Raw genomic sequence first — 19,229 nt, forward strand, 5'->3', positions numbered from 1 at the left:
ACAATAACTTCATACATTTCTAAACATGGTCTTCTATGGGTTTCTTTAGCTTATTAATATGTGCTGTTTTATCATTTGCCTCAGAACTATGGGTCATATGTATCATAGGTTAGCCTCAAACTCACAATGAAGCCAAGAATGCCATTGAACTTCTGACTTTTCATCCTCTAACTTCTGAACATCAGGGTTTGCATGTATTTATCACTCTACCAGGTTTTATGCAATGTTAGAAGTGTAGTTCTGTGTTTCAGGCATGCTAGCCAAGCACTAGTTGAGCTATATCCCCACTGCTTTCTTTCTTTTGGATTGGGATGATTCGTGGAGAGGCATGGTTGGAAGTGTATGTTGCTGAAGATGCAATTAAATGCAGTTTTCAGTATTTCATTTCTTTATGTTTATATGCACGCATGTACATATGCTCATTTGTAGGTGTACATTCACGTATACATTGATTCTTTGTTTTTATCTAAGAAATGCTCTTTAGTGTTCAGCACCAGGTTTTCTTTTCTGTTTAAAATTCCCTCTTTTTGATGAAGGTCATTGAAAATATATTTCATATGCACAAAGTTGTGCCAGTGTGACATGCAGGAAGCTAAAATATTATATGGAAAGGGGATATATTTTTCTAATTTTTAAAAATTCTAGTGCATTGGTATCAGTATTGTTAAGAGGATGAGAATATAGATTTTTTTTTTTTTACTAACATAAAGAACAAAGAAAACAAGTGGCTGCCAAAGGAATAGATCGACATGTACAGTTGAAAGATAAATATCCTCACACTATCCAAAAGAAGGAAATTGTCCCTGTAGGGGAGTTCTGATGCTTGATTTGTAGCCAAAGTGCGAAATAAGTGCTCCAACATCTCCTGAAACCATTACCATTTTCATGTCCTTGAGTCCTTTTCTCTTGCCGGATCCACACTATTTACTGTGTAATTCATAGGCTGTTCATAGATTGTGTTGGCCCAATTGAAAAAGAAGAGCATGGAGGAGGGATCTTTAATTCATGTCAAATGTATAATCATCTAAATGTGTGTGGTTGGACTTCACCACACATAGACACTCACATATAGAGCTATTTCAATTCACACAATTTCAGGACTTGAGAATCTTAAAGATGGCGTGACCTTGCGTGGTTCTCTAACGATCAGGCGCACACGTGAAATAACTGTGATTACATTACTAAAACTTTGTAGACCTCGCATACTATCTTCTGCTTGTTTGTTTCTTTTGCACTTTACTGTTTTTGTTTCTTGCTATTAAAAATAGTAAGAGGAGTTCTTTCCCTAATAATTGGTTACCTATGGGAGTATTTTCTTTTTTTAGTACAGGGTCATTTTTAGTCAGCAAAGCTGATAAAATCAGAAAGAGAATCCAGGAAAAGTCTCAGTATTTGACTTTTCCCATCAGAACTGTATAGGAATCCTTCTGTGAACCATAGAAATAATAAATGCTGAGCCCATTGGAACATAATCTCAATCAGCAAGATGCCACTGCTTTCCAGATTTCCTCACAGGCCCTGCTAATTCCATGCCAAAACTAGCCGTGGATTTCTTCCTTTTAATCTCCCCTAATGCCTTAGTCAATTACTGTCATTGCTCTGCCTCTCCACTTCCCCAATGAACGAGTCAGAGGAGGCTGGGTATCAACAAGACTCAATCTAAGACCACAAACAAACCCATTCCATGTGAAAAGACAGAAATAACACAGGAATGCCAAATGCTTTCTTGGCAACCCCTTCGTCTATTGGATTGCTGACGGGATATAGACTGGGTCGAGGGATATGAGGGGTTTGGAAGATTTCTCCAGTTGATTGTCAAAAGAGAGCTGACTGAGGGGAGAAATAAAGCAGGAGGAGGGTGACCTGGCATTTCAGTGGACCATAGGATGGTGTTGCTTCTCCCCTGGCTGTTCATTATTCTACGGTAAGAAGATATTTCTGATTTCATTTTTTTTTTATGTTAAAGGGAAGGGAGAGCATATAACCACTGGATGAATTTTATATTGCACAGTGAAAGAAAACAAGGGTAGTGGGGTAGCACCCATGAAATGATGTATTTTCTCTGAGGCCAGGTGTGAGAATTTTTGACTCTCCACCTTCAGGCTAGAAAATGCCCAAGCTCAACTTGAAGATGAAGGCAACTTCTACTCTGAAAACGTCAGTCGGATTCTTGACAACTTGCTGGAAGGCTATGACAATCGTCTACGGCCAGGATTTGGAGGTAAGACACTGTGTTGCTTTTAATTCAAATACTTGAACTTTCCCTCCTCCTTTATAACCCTTCTCAGACCTGGAGGAGTCAGAAAGAAGGTCTCCTACCAGGTAGCAAAGGGGAGGGGTACTAAGACTTCATGTGTGTATTGCTCAGTGTCCATTTCTCACTCCTTCCTCAGTTGGTGATTTTTAAATTATTTGAAATCTGTAAGCCTTATTGTCTCAAACAGGAGTGTGTGTGTGTGTGTGTGTATGTGTGTGTGTGTGTGTACATACTTGACTCACAGGGTTATGATAATATAGAAAGAGCTTTTTCAGTTGTGACACTTTTCTTAGTATTTGTCCTTTGAAAGCTGTCAATACTACTAAGTTATTATCAGTTCTGCTGGTAATAACTATTATTAGGGCACTCTGATCTTGTCATCTTCCCTCACTTAAGAGTCTCCCCATGTGAATAGGATGAATTTAAAATGATTAATGTAAGTTTTTAAAGTTTGAAAACTGAAGGAGCATCCACTAGAGAGGGGTGGAAACTGACAGATCTTTAGTCTTCAGGTATGTGAAAAGGCTTTGTGGAGTCACCACTCTCTCTTTTATTTTTTTATTTTCTTTTACAATTTTGTTAACACATATAAGTTATTTATTTAACTAAAACTATCATTGTTTCTATAAGCTAGGGCTGATGAGAGACTTTTTTTAAATTTTTTTAATTAGTTACAGTTTATTAACTTTGTATCCCAGCTGTATTAACAGCAGCTATTTTAATAGCCCCGACCTTCTTGGCTTATTTCAGGTGCTGTCACAGAAGTCAAAACAGACATCTATGTGACCAGCTTTGGGCCTGTGTCAGATGTGGAAATGGTGAGTGCACTAGATATAGTTTTATTTATGAAGGAGAGCTGTCCCAGGACTAAGGATTTCAGATTTTAACATCCCGTCATCACACAACATGTCTATTTCTTCTGGGAAGGCATGTGTAAGAAAGCAGATTATGGGCTCTGCGTGGATACTTGAAGATCAGCTAGTTTTTAATATTATAGGCTCTCTTTAGTTCACATGCCATGCAATGACTACAAAGAGAAGAATTTCTATTTTTTGGTGAGGTCCCAGTAAAATTATTTGCATAAGAAACTCTTTTTAAAACGCTTCTTGCCAGGTAAGTCTATATTAATAAATACGATGCTGAGACATGTCTGTCATTTGTTATGCATCATCACCAGTGCATCTTATCCAAACAGTGAAGAAGTCACTTGGACAGGTTCAGGCTTTCCACCTTGTACATTGCGGATGCATCAGTGGGAGTTCTGGAGCCTCTGTTCCAGGTACAGATGGCTGTGGGATTCATAAGAGGGTATTTATGGAAAGTGGCATTGAAAGCCTGAAGTCATCTTTCTGAACACAGCGTATCATGATAGTCCTCCCAGTTCTCAGGTAGAATTTTTCTCCCAAGGCGAAAATACAAACACCAAGACAGAAACTGTCATCAATGTATGCCTTTAACTTTTCTTGGGAAATTGTAAATCTGTATAAAGTTTCTGGTGACTTTTTTAACCCCTACTTTAAAGTTGACATGAAAAGATGGAAAGGGTAACAAAGATATGGATTAAAAAGTAAAGTAAAGGGGAACAAAACAGATTTTATTAAAAAGCCAGAATGAAGGGGAAAAAGGAGGGAGAGGCTGAGAGAGAGAGGAGGGGAAGAAAGAAGGAAGATACAGAAGAGAGGCAGAGAGTGAGAAAAAAAATCTTAAGGCTTAAAAAAGGAGAGTCAATACAACTCAGAACACTTGTTATTCTAGTATCATTCTTTCCTTCAATTTTTATTTTATTTCAAGAATAAGCATGTATGACACCGGCTACTGCAATGCTCAAGTCTGGGAGTCTGGGATTACTTTACTTTTACTTTGTACATGTATCTCTTCTTAGAGTAGTTTGTGCAACAGAATCCTCATATTGCATAATTTATGATTGTCTCGATATATTATGCATTTAAATATGCTTTTAAAATTTAATCACTACTTATAGAAATAAGTATCATAAAGGAGGCAAAAATTATCGGCAATGCTTCAACAGAGTAGCAAGGCATTTTTCATGAACTTCTGTGATGGACTTATAATTATCTTTTTTAAAATTAACATTCTCCACGGTTGTAACAAACCATGGATATAAAGCCATGGTTTAAAAATCAAAGTTGTGGTATTTATATTAAATATTTTATTCTATGTTTAGAATAATCATGGTAATATTTGCTTGTATGTCCTCTGACAACAACATCAGAATTCCATGGTATGCAGTATCATTTTACTAATCAATGAAGGTTTGTATTGTTGAAATTTTACTGCATAGAAGTGAGTGGGGGGTTAGGAAGGATGGCTAGACTAGCTGAAGGTAGGATGTAAAGCAAGAAGCCTGAACTTTAACCACTTTCATGTTTTTAGTTCTATAAACATTTTCATGTTTTTCTTTTTTTATTAGCCATATTATTTTTTTATTTGAGATTATAATATAATCACATATTTTCTCCCTTCTTTTCCTCCCTTCAAACCCTCCCATTTAAAACCCCTTATTGTCTTTTAATTCCATGGCCTCTTTTAAAAAATTGTTGTTACATGCACACACATGCATGTATGTATATGTATACATATTTGGAAGCATGTTTTTCTTTTAAGTTAAGGGGAACAACAGAGTAAAGGTCACAGCTAGAAAGTTGGCCAACTGGATAGTCATGAGAAACAAGGTCATGCAGATTTAAGCAGGAGAAGAACTTTGGTCCAATATATCTCGGTTTTACAATATTAAAAACCTTGTGCATTTGAGAAAAACGAGGAGTCACCGAAATCACTATTTAGGATTAAAAATCATTTACCATTTAAAATAAAATATCATTTATTCTAAGATCATTATTAATTACCAAATTATCCAGCTTTTTTAGTAAGTTATTGGTGTGGACTTTACTTTCTTGATAAAATTTAGAGCTAGGCGTAAATGAGGAATAAAGTATTTTACAAGACATGTCCACTCTACGTGAATATTTGGTTTTTCTCTTAGGAGTATACAATGGATGTTTTCTTCCGCCAGACTTGGATTGATGAGAGGCTGAAGTTTAGGGGTCCTGCTGAGATTCTTAGCTTAAATAACTTGATGGTTAGTAAGATCTGGACTCCAGACACGTTTTTCCGGAATGGGAAAAAGTCAATTGCTCACAACATGACCACCCCTAACAAGCTCTTCCGATTAATGCAGAACGGAACTATCCTGTACACCATGAGGTGAGCTGCCCATTCTACTGCTGCTCCCCGGAAGCTGGGTCCAGCCTGGTAACCAGAAGTCTGTATTTCATTATCTCCAGGCTTACCATCAATGCAGATTGTCCCATGAGGCTGGTGAACTTCCCTATGGATGGACACGCCTGTCCACTAAAGTTTGGGAGCTGTAAGTTACACGAAGTTTATGGAAGCCAAATTAGGCATTAGATATACGTATTTATTTGGTTATAGTTGGAGACTGGGAAATGATAAAAAATATTACTAGGAAACTCTCAGAAGGAGTTCAGGAATACACTTTTTGCCAATGTTAGTTAATATAGTTAATGATATTTTTAAAGCAACAAAATCTGTTTCTTTTTCAATAGACAAGGCAGATAGTGCTTCTTTTTGAGGAAAGAAAGCTAATGAATTATCTTTACTGCTTTGTGTCATTTGTTTCAAAAAATACAGATGCTTATCCTAAAAGTGAAATCATATATACATGGAAAAAAGGACCGCTTTACTCAGTAGAAGTCCCAGAAGAATCTTCTAGCCTCCTACAGTATGATTTGATTGGGCAAACAGTTTCTAGTGAGACTATTAAATCTAACACAGGTAACAATATTTTTTTAAATCATGTAACATGACTTTAGTACACCCTTTCAAAATATTCTTTTATTTCAAAAATATTAGACATGATAGGGTAAATTTACTATTTTGAAGTGATGTCCTCAAAATGGATTTGCAACTGGGTAAATGGTAATTAATATTTGTGCAATCTTAGAATGAATTATTCTTTAACCATCTGATACAAGGTGCCATCAAAATCAGTATACAGACATGTCTCGTTGCCTCTGATCATGTAATATTCTTATATAGTTTTAAATCATGTCTTTGCTTGTTTTGTTCTGGACTATGCTAACTTAAAACTTTGCAAGTTTTATATTCACTGGATTAATTTTCTCATTGTCAAGAGCAACCCTACTAATGACCATTTCTTTCAACAGGTGAATATGTAATAATGACAGTCTATTTCCACTTACAAAGAAAGATGGGCTATTTCATGATCCAGATATACACTCCCTGCATTATGACAGTCATTCTTTCTCAGGTGTCTTTCTGGATTAATAAGGAGTCGGTCCCAGCAAGAACTGTCTTTGGTATGCCTTACTATGTTCTGTTTCCATTCAGTTTCTACTTCTTAATGCTTGTGTCTTTGCTATGAATACTGAAAACTGTGTGTCCTCTCAATACACAGAAGAAACAGAGTCATATGTTATATAAAATAATTCTTGTCTTTTTGCAAATTGTGTGGTGAATCAACAAATGTGTTGTCTCTTCAAGATTTCTGGCTCTTTCCGAGGACTTAAGTGTCTTAGCAGTGGTCAGCATAAAGGAAAAAAAAAAAAACAAAACAATTGTTTATATTAACTATATTTACTATGCTAGTAAATCCACTCATATGAACTATATCTCACTTTTACGGGGTTGAATAAATGAAGTTGTCATTTTGAAGATCCCAAAGTAGATAAATACCAACAACTTTCTTTATTTTATTTTATTTTATTTTTCTTATTAGTTACATTTTATTAACTCTGTATCCCAGCCGTGTCCCACTCCCTCATTCCCTCCTCGATCCCACCCACCCTCCCTCATCTCCACCGTGCCCCTTTCCAAGTCCACTGATGGGGGGACCTCCTCCCTTTTCATCTCACCCTGTTTTATCAGGTATCTTCAGGACTGGCTGCAAAATCCTCCTCTGTGGCCTAACAGTAGTGCTCCTTCCTTGCGGGGGTGGGGAGACCAAAGAGCCTGCCATTGAGTTCCTGTTAGAAATACTGACAACTTTCTTAATTTAGCCAAATGTTTACTTCTAGTTGCAAAGTAAAATATCACTATTTGATGGAGAATGCTGAAATAATAAGAACAAGAGTGCTAACTAAATATTATGAAAAGCAAAATCCACTCTTCCCTACATTTTTCAGTTACAAGTTTAAATCTATATGATTTTTTTTACACTAGAATGGATCCACTTATCAAATTCCCAGAAAAAAAATCACCATATGGGTACCATCAACATTGCATATCTACAAATTACATATTTTTTTTTGTCACAGTTCAAGTAGAAAAAAACTTCTGTCAGAAAACTGACAGAATTCTTTCTTTTTCATTGGTAAATACTTTATCTTTAAAAATTATTTTTAAATTGAGCAAACTAATTTTATACTCAATTTCTATTCCTCCCTGATAATTAAAGATCCTCTCAGCTACTGAAATCAAAGACACAAGATCTTAAAAATTCAAATCACAGTAATTTGTTACATTTTCTCGAGCAGGAAACAAATAGAACAAACTATCCATGATTGGCATTTTTACTAATTAGCTCAACAAGTATTTTACAGGAATTTTATTTTCTAAGTTAATGCCCTAGGTTAGGATGATGGTAACACCCTCTGGTAATGCATTGCAACAACGAACATCACTAGACGGACAAATTATTGAGTCCCCATACTTTTATTATTATTATTATTATTATTAATTATTATATCCGGTTACAGGATTCCCAGTGCTAAACGATGTGTTTCTCCTCCTTTTTCATTTCAGGAATCACCACTGTTTTAACCATGACCACCTTAAGCATCAGTGCCCGGCACTCGCTACCTAAAGTGTCCTACGCGACTGCCATGGACTGGTTCATAGCCGTGTGCTTTGCTTTTGTCTTTTCTGCCCTCATTGAGTTTGCAGCTGTCAACTACTTCACCAACCTCCAGTCACAGAAGGCAGAAAGGCGGGCTGCACAGACCGCAGCCCCGCCCCCGGTGGCAACATCCAAAGCAACTGAACCACGAGAAGCTGAGATTATTGTGGTAATTGTTTCTTCTTCTACCGTTATCCAGCATGTAGAGAAAGCAAACTCAGTCAGTAGCAACATACAAATGAGCCGAATTAAAGAGTATTTGTTGAGCGTAAATTTTAAAACTAGACTTGCCAGGCGAATTTTGCTTTCCACTTCAGAGGGTGAAGCTAAAGAAGAGCCTTCATTTATATTTGCTCTCAAGTTTTGCTATTCTTTCATCATCCTTAGTTATCCTGGCAGTCTCTAGGCTCTCAAAGGAGACTAGAAAATTCTACTTAGCCTTTAGAAGTTTCCTTTGAACAGGTTTCCTTATAGCAACTAGGGAGAATAAAGTTAAAAAAAAAAGTCCTAATGAGGCTTTCAGGGTATGAAGGAAAAGAAACAACAACTCCTGCCACATGGATGGTTTTTTGAGAAAAATCTATGAACTGCTTTATTTCATGAGAGGAGAAGGTGAGTAATGAATATATGTTCACTGATGCAACATGACCCATGTATTTCACACCCATTAAAACATGATCACATTTACATAAGTGTATTAAATACATGCATGTCAGTGAGCTCACATTCAAAGGAAGATTTTAATTTAAAAATACTCAGAAACTTTATTCAAATATTCTATATGCAAACCCTTCTCTCCAAAGATTTTGGGAAGCAAAAATGAATGAGATAATTAATATTTAAAGAGTCATAAGCATACTACTAAATTTCATTCTCATTTTTGAACAAATTCTTATATATTTTTGGAAATATAAAATCGATTGACAAGTATAAATTTTTATATTAATACAAACGCCAAATGAGTAGCCCTTGGCTAAGAGGAAACATTTATCCAGTAAATGTAAAGTTAAATAATGTAGTGATTCAAATGTAGTAATTTGATTCTTCAAATCATCACTTATTGTTTAAATCTAGTGAATATCTTCTTAGCTATTTTATTCAATATTTATATGCAATTTTCTAATCCCAAAATCACATGTGTAAGTCAGGAAGCCTTAGTTTGACTATTTGATGGAAACTATAATGCAATGTATCTTTTACTTCTACAAGTTTGTAACATTTATTGGCTAATACAGCTCACAATTTTTATTAACCCTTTTTTGTTTGATAAATTAAGGTTTTTTTGTTTGTTTCAACGAATTGACATTTCTCTTGGAGTAATGAGAATGTCATTACCACATTGAGTGGAAATATGTAAAAGGTTTATATTTTATTTTTTCCTGTTATTACTCTGCATTAGGAAAAAAGAATTAAGGAGAAAAAGAATTAGGAAAGGAATGAAAAGGAAAATGCTTCCTATTGATCCATCCTAAATTTCTTGCTTTTACAAACAGGAAAATCCAGTCTCAGAGGTCATAGCTGAGTAGGCATTCTTAAATGTCAAGGTGTTTGCCAGGAATATGACCTGGTGGAAAAATCAGGAATTGATTCTCGAATTTCTGTTGTCTACAATATTATAGGTTAATACTATTCTCTCCTCATCAAAGGCTGAAGGAAACAAGTATATCTTCACTTGTACTACAGGATAAAACACATTTTAGAATGTAGATGACATCATTCCCCAATGCCATCTTTTGACCTACTGATATTTTCTATATGAGTATATACAGAGAGAATACATGCATATATATAATAAAAGTATTTATAACAAAAAAAAGCCCTAGGCTTAGTTTGACATGTTTGAAAACCATTTTTCCAGGCAAGTTACATTTCAAATATCTTTAACAATTGTTTTATACTTGTGAAAAAATTGTGTTGTGAACTGTCAGTATGCATACTCATATATATTCTGTGCTATTCCAAATGTATAATTGAACTTAGCACATATCATTGAAGAATTATTTATCAGAATTCAAGCTGTTTGCAAAGGGGTCATCGATAAGAAAGCAGATGAGGTAATACATGTTGTGGAGCTGAAATCTAGTCTTCTCAAATACAGTGAAACAAAGCTTGGTCATTTTCCTAATTCATCTCCACCTCATTAAGGTTTTGTTTTTTCCTCCAGAGAAGATGATAAAATCTAAATTTGAAAATTGAGCAAAACAAAAGATAGATTCATCAGAAATAGAACAAATAAATAAATAAATAAGCAACTAAAATGATTTTGAATATACTCATCAATTTAATGTTGGGACATAATAAAAATATTTTCTTAATTTTATTTTTATTTTATTTTATTGAAATATATAGTTCCAGGGACCAGGTTATGATTTCAAATATTTGGAAAATAGCTAGAGTTATCAGTATCTCAAGCTATTATTTTAAAGGTATGATCTATTAAAAGATAGACGGTAAGATCCTAAGTATTCACATATGAACTATCTCCTATGATACTGAAAGAGTAACATGATGAGCAGGTCATGTAGAAAGCTTCATTTATATATATATATATATATATATATATATATATATGTTTAAATCTCCTCAGAGTACTTTCTCTAGCAGTTCCGTTTGTCCTTATTTAAAAAAAAATCCCATTATCCTGACCCTTTCTCTACTTATAAAATGTAAAAGCAATTGACAGGATATATATATTTCTGAAAGACTAAAGTAAAAATTAAAAACAAAAGTAACCAACCAAAAATACAAACCCTAAAGCTATCAAAATAAACACATGTTATTATATAGGACATTTATATTTCATTTGTTCATGGGAAAACTTAGCAAGTTGCTTTATAAAATGGCGAAGAACAAACATAAATTGTACATTGGCTATTTATGTTATAAGTACTATATTATGATTGCAAGGTCATTTTATTTTTTCGCAAATACCATGACATTTAAAAATGCCTATTCAGATGTAATCAAAACATTACTTTTGAAAGTTCGCCATTGAAACCACAGGTTACTGTGGTGAAGGTGAAGTACATTAATTTGCTAGTTTCCTGTTACTTTAAAGGTCTAAGCCCTCTCTTCTGTGTTCCTGAGGGGGAATACTCTCTCCTCCCACCACTGTTCCTTTCACTAGTACTTTTCCTAATAGGGCAATTGTTCCTTATGAGAGGTGTGACAGTTTTGTGAATCTGCATGTAAAATCTGCATATAAAATTGACCAAAACTTCATTTGCCTTCTTGGGTACTGTTTGCTTCCTTTTACATCTGGCACCGTTTGTGGAGGGGCTACAGTAAATTATTCAGATCTTATGCTTATCCACAGTTTCTTATACAAAGTATGGAGTATCACCATAGGCTCTAACTCTTCATGGAGCTTCTTGTACAGCAAGAGGAGAAACGTCAATGTGAGAGATGGCCTCATGAGTGATTGTGATAGAGGCTATGGCTAAAGACAGCATAAAAATTTCCATGTGAAAGTGTCTAACTCGTTTTGGAGGACTCTGCATTTCTAGAAGAATGATTTTTAAACCTGAAAAGAGAAAGGTGACCTTGGCTTGAATAGAAGCCCAAAGCTAGTTGCTAGGAACTTGGGCACAGAGAAGGACACAAACCTGTCCACTTCTTAGAGGAGGAAGGACATGCCATGCCCTGAACTTGTAACCACCTATGCACAGAGATGTGAGGGATAGAATGCTAAAAGTTATCTCTCCTGTTCCAAAATCTGGCTAAGATTTCTTTCAACCTCTGTTATTACTCCCTAAAAATAAGGGTTGAATTAAGACTATGAGAAACTCTAAAAAGCAGGAAACTGGACTCTTCTTCCTGCGATTGTTTCATCATATAAATTATGGGGAGACAGGAGTGGATTAGGTGATGTCTCATTTGTTAGATTTAATCCGTATAGTCTATCAAATCTCTGGCCAGATCTCCAGTCTCTACCCTCCAAAAACCAGTCTGCATTCCTTAGCAGCACAGATAGCCCAGGTAGATGCCAACAAGTCATTGCCCGTAGGACATTCTGGAATCCTCTATGCTATCAGTAATGCTTGCTTCAACATAAACTGTTTTTAAAAAGCATACAGTTGTAATTTCACCTTAACAGGAACAAGATGTTTTTTTTAATACTGTTTACAAATACTATATTTTGTTGTTGTTGTTTTTTAAATTTTCTCTTATTTTAGCATAGAAAATGACTGGTTCCATAAATGTTTTGTGCCTTGAGTAGTGAGCCTTGATTAGAACAGCTGTGTTAAGAGATTCTGTACTTGGGACCTTGAGAGATGGCTCATTGGTTAAGCGTACATCCTAGCTACTTTAGCTAAGGGCCCAGGTTCAGTTCCCACCACTGACATGGTGGCTGGGAACCATCTGTAACTCCAGTTCCAGGCCTCCTCATTTGCCAGGCATAATAGTGCTTTGGTTCACAGACACACATGCAGACCACTCATATAAATAGAAAAGTTATTAAAATATTTTAAAGAGATTATACATGTGACCACTTTATTCAAAATAGTGAGTGAATATAAAGTATTTCCTTAATGCCTTATCCCTGCATCAAATAACTGATTATCATGCTGTCTGCTCTAACTCAAGGTACCTTTGCAATATAATGTTACTTAAAACAAAGAAGTGCTCTAAAAATACCCAGAGCAGGATGGCACTCCACAGCAGGGGAGCCCAGAAAAATTTCAAAACCACAGGTGTTCCACTCAAAACCCTGACAGCCCCAAGCTGAGCCCTCATCTGGACTCTGACAAAAGCCTATTTTACCATCAACCTAAGCTGCTGGTCTCACAATAGAGCAGGTGGAGTTTGATGCAAACGTGTAGCTTAAAGGGTTTGCAAAAATTGGCTTTCTTTCCATTTCAGAAATGTAATGTTTTTTCTCCTAAATTGGCATCTAGTATTCTCTGGCTGCCAATGCTTAGCTATCCAGTAGCTGCTTATCCAGTGTACAGCATTAAATACAGAACTCCTCCATTTTCTTTAGAGTATTACCTTTGCTTCTGTCAGAACCCCACCACCACACACCTCACCCTTTACCGCCCCACCCCCATCCAGCCAATGTTAGATAGAGAAGCAAACCGGATTTTAAAAACAGTTATTCTCAAACTATTCCCTCAGTAGGCATTGGACATTGTCTGCATGTTGTTACAAATTGGGGTGAGGATGTTATTGGTACCTTTGAAAAGGATGTCTTGAACATTGACTAATATTACGGAAGACAGGGTTTATCCAGAAAAAAAATCCAATCTAAAATTTCAATACATTAGAGCCTGAAGAACTCTAGGCAGTGCTGGTAGGATGCGCAGGAAAGTATCTGCTAAGAGCAGGATCTCTGGAAGCTGAACTGAATCCAAGCCTCTACACATGTAGGACTAAGTGAGTTTCCTTACTCCATTTCAATCTTCGATGTCAAAAATGAGCATAATAGGACATTAAAGATGTTTTCAACGAGTAAGTAAAATTATTCGTGTGAATTTCCTCATGGTGCTTGTCAAACTGCTGGAAAATATTTACATTTTCATTCCTCTGTTGAGTAAGCATAAGTTTTTGAAACTATACTCTGTTCCTTGCACTGGCTAGGCACTATTGCTTGAACATAATGTGCCTTGTATCATTAAGAAGATATCATGATGTGAAAGAAGATAAAATTAAGTAGAAATAGTTATTTCTATAAGAGATAATAGGATATGAGTGACAGGAGTGCTGGAGAGTCAGGAAAGTGTGTGAAAGTGGTACCATTGATGACATTGGATGGCACATGAACTTTCTATCAACATATTTGAAGGAGGGATAGCAAGGAAACATAATTCTTTTTTAATTTTTATTGGTTACAGTTTATTCACTTTGTATCCCATCTGTAGCCCCCTCCTCCATGCCCTCCTAATCATACCCCTCCTCCCTCTTCTTTTCCTATGCCCTTCCCCAGCCCAATGATAGGGGAGACTCTTCTGCCCTTCCATCAGACTCTATTCTATCAGGTCTCATCAGGAAAGGCTGGATTGTCTTCCTCTGTAGCCTGGTAAGGCTGTTCCCCCCTCAGGTGGAGGTGATCAAAGAGCCAGACCCTGAGTTCATGTCAGAGACAGCCTCTGTTCCCCTTACTAGGGTACCTACTTGGACACTGAGCTGCCATGGGCTACATCTGTGCAGGGGTTCTAGGTTATCTCCATGCATGGTCCTTGTTTGGAGCATCAGTCTCACAAAAGACCCCTGTGCCCAGATCAGAAACATAATTCTTAAAGAGGAGATTTAGTTCAAGAAAATGCTAAGAATGGAGAGCCGACACTGCAGATAATTGAAAAGACATTTACAACTAAAATTTGCTAAGCAAGTATTTGTAATCATATACAGCAGACATTTTGCTCAAATTCTTATAAAAATAGTAAAATATGCATGATGACAGGTGTAATTATCCCCAACATTAAAGATAAGAACTGAGGTTAAGGCAGAACCTCTGATATTGACCGCATGTCTAAGCTGAATCACAGGTAAATAGTATACATGGGGTTGTACCATGGGGATTTTAGACTCTATTCTCCTAATAAATACTCCACGGGGCTTTACTGGTACAGAGGCAATGAAAGGAATGCTTGTTTCAGGTTGATACTATGTTCTTATTTCTGAATCAGTCCTCTTATCTCTGGACTAAGGTATCTTGGTCATCCTCATTGAGTCTTTTTGACAATATGGGTATGCCAAGAAATTCAGAAATAGCCCTTTCTACTCCAAAGCACCAAAGAATATGGGAAAATAATGAGTTCTTTAATCTTATGACATATTGTATTTATATTCTTTTTTTTTCTGTCAATCTCAAAGAACAAGACAGATCTGACCTCCTTCGGCCTAAAAGAGGAACAAAAGACAAGTTTCAGACAGGTAGCTTGTGATGTTCAGAGTGAAGATGAGTCTGGAAAGAAAGTCTCTGAGGGTTTTCTCTTTTCCACTCAATCATAACCTTAGAAATTTTACCAGAGTAAAGGATTTCAGTGTTTCTTATGTACAGAAAGAGAATGACTCTTATTTTGGAAAATGGAACAGTGGCATTTTGTGTTTCATGTAGATAATAATTTAATAATATTTTATGGGTAAAATAAAATTATTTAATAAAATTAGAGTCCGCTAAATATGGTAGAAAACACTTAGGAAACAGTGCCAAATTTATCTTTTAAGACACTAGTGTGTGGTATGTTGAGACCAAAATACTGTCACCTAGTACAAACCACAGTCTAGTTACAATGGGGATTTAGTCCTTAGCTGTCACTTAGGTTTAGTAGTTAATGTCCCTCTTTCATTGCCAGAATCAGAAAAGTAGGATCTTGCCTATTTTAGATTCTCTTCTCCTTCATGACCTATAAGTTATTTAATTCTGTGAAAATGTCAACCACAGTGCCAGGCCAACTGATAAAGCAACCTTCATATGAAATTCACTGTGATTGTGTAAAATTATACTCAGTTTTCACCTGTAGGAAAAGACAGATTTTTGCCATGGTGTCTAAAAAGAAAGTGGGCTCTGATTCTTTAAGATGACGACTGTTACTTAGATAGCTGGAAACTTCCAGGTTGAATCAAACAAATCAGTCCAGGATAAAGAAAAAAAATCAAAACAAAACAAAAAGATTCTTTGAGTTGATGCTCCTGAAGCCCAAATATCACCACACCACCAGGCCACTGTGATCCTGTGGCTCAGCTAGCACAGGAGAGGTGGTTGCCTCATCCTGTGGCTAGAGGGTGGCTGGCTTTAGCTACAGGAGTCTGCTCACATGGGGAGCATGTGCTGCAAAGTAGTAATTTTGTTGCCAGAGAAGAAACAAGGCCATGTTACATGCTCAAATGGGAATGTAGAACAAGGGTTTGAAGGTAAGGCACCAGTAAAAACAATCTGACCTTAATGAAAGTGAATGCTCTAAAATGTAGACAAGAAATAGCAGGAAACAATAAAAAGGAGCCTAGACTTCAAAAGCATGGAAGGATTCTGGATCAGACAGTGTTAAAGTTTGTGAACTAGGCTTAGTAGTTTAGAGCAGAGATAAAAAAAAAAGAAAGAAAGAAAGAAAAAGAAAAAGTGTTGGAATGAAAACAAACATTGAGTTATAGCCCTAGGCTTTGCTAGAAGTGTGACCATAAAGAACATGTCCCCATTGCTATGACCCCCCATTTTCACAAATGTTAATTAATATCACTTTTAAAAATCAATGTGTTCTGTGATTTTAGTAGACCAGAAACTCAGTAATAGAAAAAAAAAAAAAATAGGGCAACTCTCAAGTTAGTGGATGAATCATTTGGGATGTTTTCATAAAAAGAGAGGTCTGTGGGGAAGTGTTTATTGGAAAGGTGAAGGCTCTCTGAGAAGACCTACTAGGTTTAAGGGCAGATATTCTCCACTATTGCATCTGCCCAAAGCTTGTAAAGTCTCATCAGGACTGCCTGCATCCTCTTCCTCCATGGCCTGGCAAGGCTGCATCATCAGGGGCAAGTGATCAAAGAGCAGTCAACTGAGTTCTTGATAGAGATAGCCCCTGATGGCAATAGTGGAGAACTACCCCTTTCACTGGACTAGGGAAGGGGATGAGGGGAAGGGAAAGGAAAGCTGGGAGTGGGGGAGTTGAGTGAGGGGGCTTCAATCGGGATATATAATAAAAAAGTTGTGAAGAAAAAGTAAAAATTAAAAAAAAAGAGTTAGAAAAAGAGGCAGATAAATTTCAAAGCACAAACATTCTCCTACTTGATTTACAGTTTTTACTGTTTTACTATTGGTGATTGGTTTGATGGACATTGACTAATTCTTCTGTTCATAAATTTCATCTAGTTCAAACTCCTAAGTGTGAGAATGATTTAGGATGGAATCTAGAAGGCTGCTATCAGTGAATACAACTAGGATTTTCTTGTTGTAATTGTCCACACGTTTTTAAATCAAGCCCACCCCCTTACAGAGAGAGAGAGAGAGAGAGAGAGAGAGAGAGAGAGAGAGAGAGAGAGAGGAAGAGGGAGAGGGAGAGGGAGAGAGAGAGGGAGAGGGAGAGGGAGAGAAACACAAAGAGAGGAAGAGAGAGAAAAAGACAGAGACAAAGGGACAGATAGGGACAAACATACTTGATTATGTACATTCATTGGCTTAGAGGTTTAAGTATAATCTTTTAACTTGAATCAACTTTCCTAATGCATTTTTCTATCTAAATTGCCCAAACATACTTAATGTTTTGCATCTATTGTATTCAATTTTAGGATTTCAGATTGAGGCAACCTACTGGTTTTGAAGCGAGTTTGGGGGTATATGGTTCAATGGTAGATTACTTGCCTGAGACAAAAGAGATCTTGGTTATAACTACAAGACAGCACCAAAAAAGGTGGGAAATGTGGCCATCTTCAGTGTTCACTTGAGGGAAGGATGAGTTGCTTACTGGGAGGTAGAGACATATTCACAACACACAAAGTGATACATTTAAACTCTAGCACCACAAACACACACACACACACATACACACACACACACAGTAAAAGGTTTGCAATAACTCTTGGGAAAATGATGATATAACATACTAGTATGAATTCATTGATGTTTTACCAGACATGGATAGCTAATAAATGTGTCAGTGGTAAAAGTCATGCCTGTCTAGACAGAGGATCCCTGGTATTTTGCTATGCTGATGATCTTTACCTTTCTTCCTCAGCACTCTGACTCCAAGTACCATCTGAAGAAGAGGATCAGCTCTCTGAATTTGCCAATAGTTTCATCTTCTGAGGCCAGCAAAGTCCTCAGTAGAATGCCCATCTTACCATCAACACCTGTCACTCCCCCACCGCTTTTACCAGCTGTTGGAGGCACCAGCAAAATAGATCAATATTCTCGAATTCTCTTTCCCGTAGCATTTGCAGGATTCAACCTTGTGTACTGGATAGTCTACCTTTCCAAGGACACAATGGAAGTGAGCAGTACTGTTGAGTAGTTTGCAGCCCGGACAACCTGGATACTGTAGCTTCTCGTTTGCCTCACTGACAGCACAAAAATTATTGAGGTTTGTATAGATGTTCTCATTTCATAAACGAAGTGAAAACTGAATACCTATATTTCATAATGTGAAATAAGTGTGTTTGGGTCAAAAGCAATGATGTTATTCTTCAAAATGAAAATTAAAAGGCTACTGAAAATGTGACTTTTCTATACAGTTAAATAATAATAATAACAATAATAATAAATATCATTCATCTACATTGATAAGGAAGATTCAAAATGAGTTTGCCAAACTTTGTCTTCAGTGTTCAATATGTCTAATAATCACCGTGAATAACATTTTCCATAAAGCAGATAAACTCAGACATGCTGACATTTCTAAAGCTTGCCTTAAATTTGTTTATTTTGGCTTAGTTTCTGGTCTAAATATTTATTGGTATGTTTATACAGCATGCTAGCAGCCTTTATGATTTTACAAGAGCTTTCAGTGGCACTGGACCACTTAAATTGAGTTTAGACATTTCTCTTTAACCTTGCTGTGTTCTTTTTACCTCAATAAAATGTGGCATTATATACATATAAATAATACATAGTTTATAAATTATGTATGCCCATGTACATAGCTTTAGTCATGCTGCAATAATGTTGCTATTTCCCACGAAATTCACCTTTGAAAAGAAGATGCTTACCATAACACCAGGCAGTTGTGGGAAGGTCACTCTGTGCACTGTGACTGTTCATTCTGATTATTGTTACTGCTCATATGTTCCGCCAACCTAAGTATAATACTAAATAAAACCACAACAAGCCTGCATCTATGATTCCGAGTCTTAAATGTGTACAGACAAGTTTTGTTAGACGTGGAGACATTAATTGGCTTCCTCTTCCCGACTGTTAGCAACAGCCGCATTGAGACACAGGGGGTGAAACAGCCAAGCTCAGTAAGCAACTGAAAGGACTTGAGTTATAGGCAAAAAGTCACTGCTTCCTTTTGCTTCTCCATCTTCAACAGTGAAATTTAGATGGCGTTTCTCTCCCTCCTTTTTCCCTACTCTTGATGATTTCTCTATGCTTCTCTCCCATAAAATTACTCTAAGGAAAGAGGAATCAGGCATAAGAAAAGG

At 36.4% G+C, this 19,229-nt stretch overlaps 1 protein-coding gene across 2 annotated transcripts; it reads left to right on the forward strand.

Moving 5' to 3' along the window:
* Positions 1-1,524: 1,524 nt before the first annotated feature.
* On the forward strand, positions 1,525-18,919 carry Gabra6 (gamma-aminobutyric acid type A receptor subunit alpha6). Of its 2 annotated transcripts, none has more exons than XM_021628230.2 (9): positions 1,525-1,924; positions 2,103-2,221; positions 3,008-3,075; positions 5,262-5,482; positions 5,563-5,645; positions 5,930-6,073; positions 6,466-6,618; positions 8,063-8,325; positions 17,825-18,919. In XM_021628230.2, exons 1-9 carry the CDS (start codon positions 1,887-1,889, stop codon positions 18,098-18,100), a joined length of 1,365 nt encoding a protein of 454 aa, XP_021483905.1. In that variant the 5' UTR covers positions 1,525-1,886; the 3' UTR covers positions 18,101-18,919. The 2 variants fall into 2 exon arrangements, with proteins under 2 accessions (XP_021483905.1, XP_060219824.1); XM_060363841.1 differs by having other exon boundaries at positions 1,530-1,924; positions 2,073-2,221.
* The last annotated feature ends 310 nt before the right edge of the window (positions 18,920-19,229 follow it).

Source organism: Meriones unguiculatus, chromosome 11 (assembly GCF_030254825.1).
Source record: "Meriones unguiculatus strain TT.TT164.6M chromosome 11, Bangor_MerUng_6.1, whole genome shotgun sequence".
Classification (NCBI taxonomy): Eukaryota; Metazoa; Chordata; class Mammalia; order Rodentia; family Muridae; genus Meriones; species Meriones unguiculatus.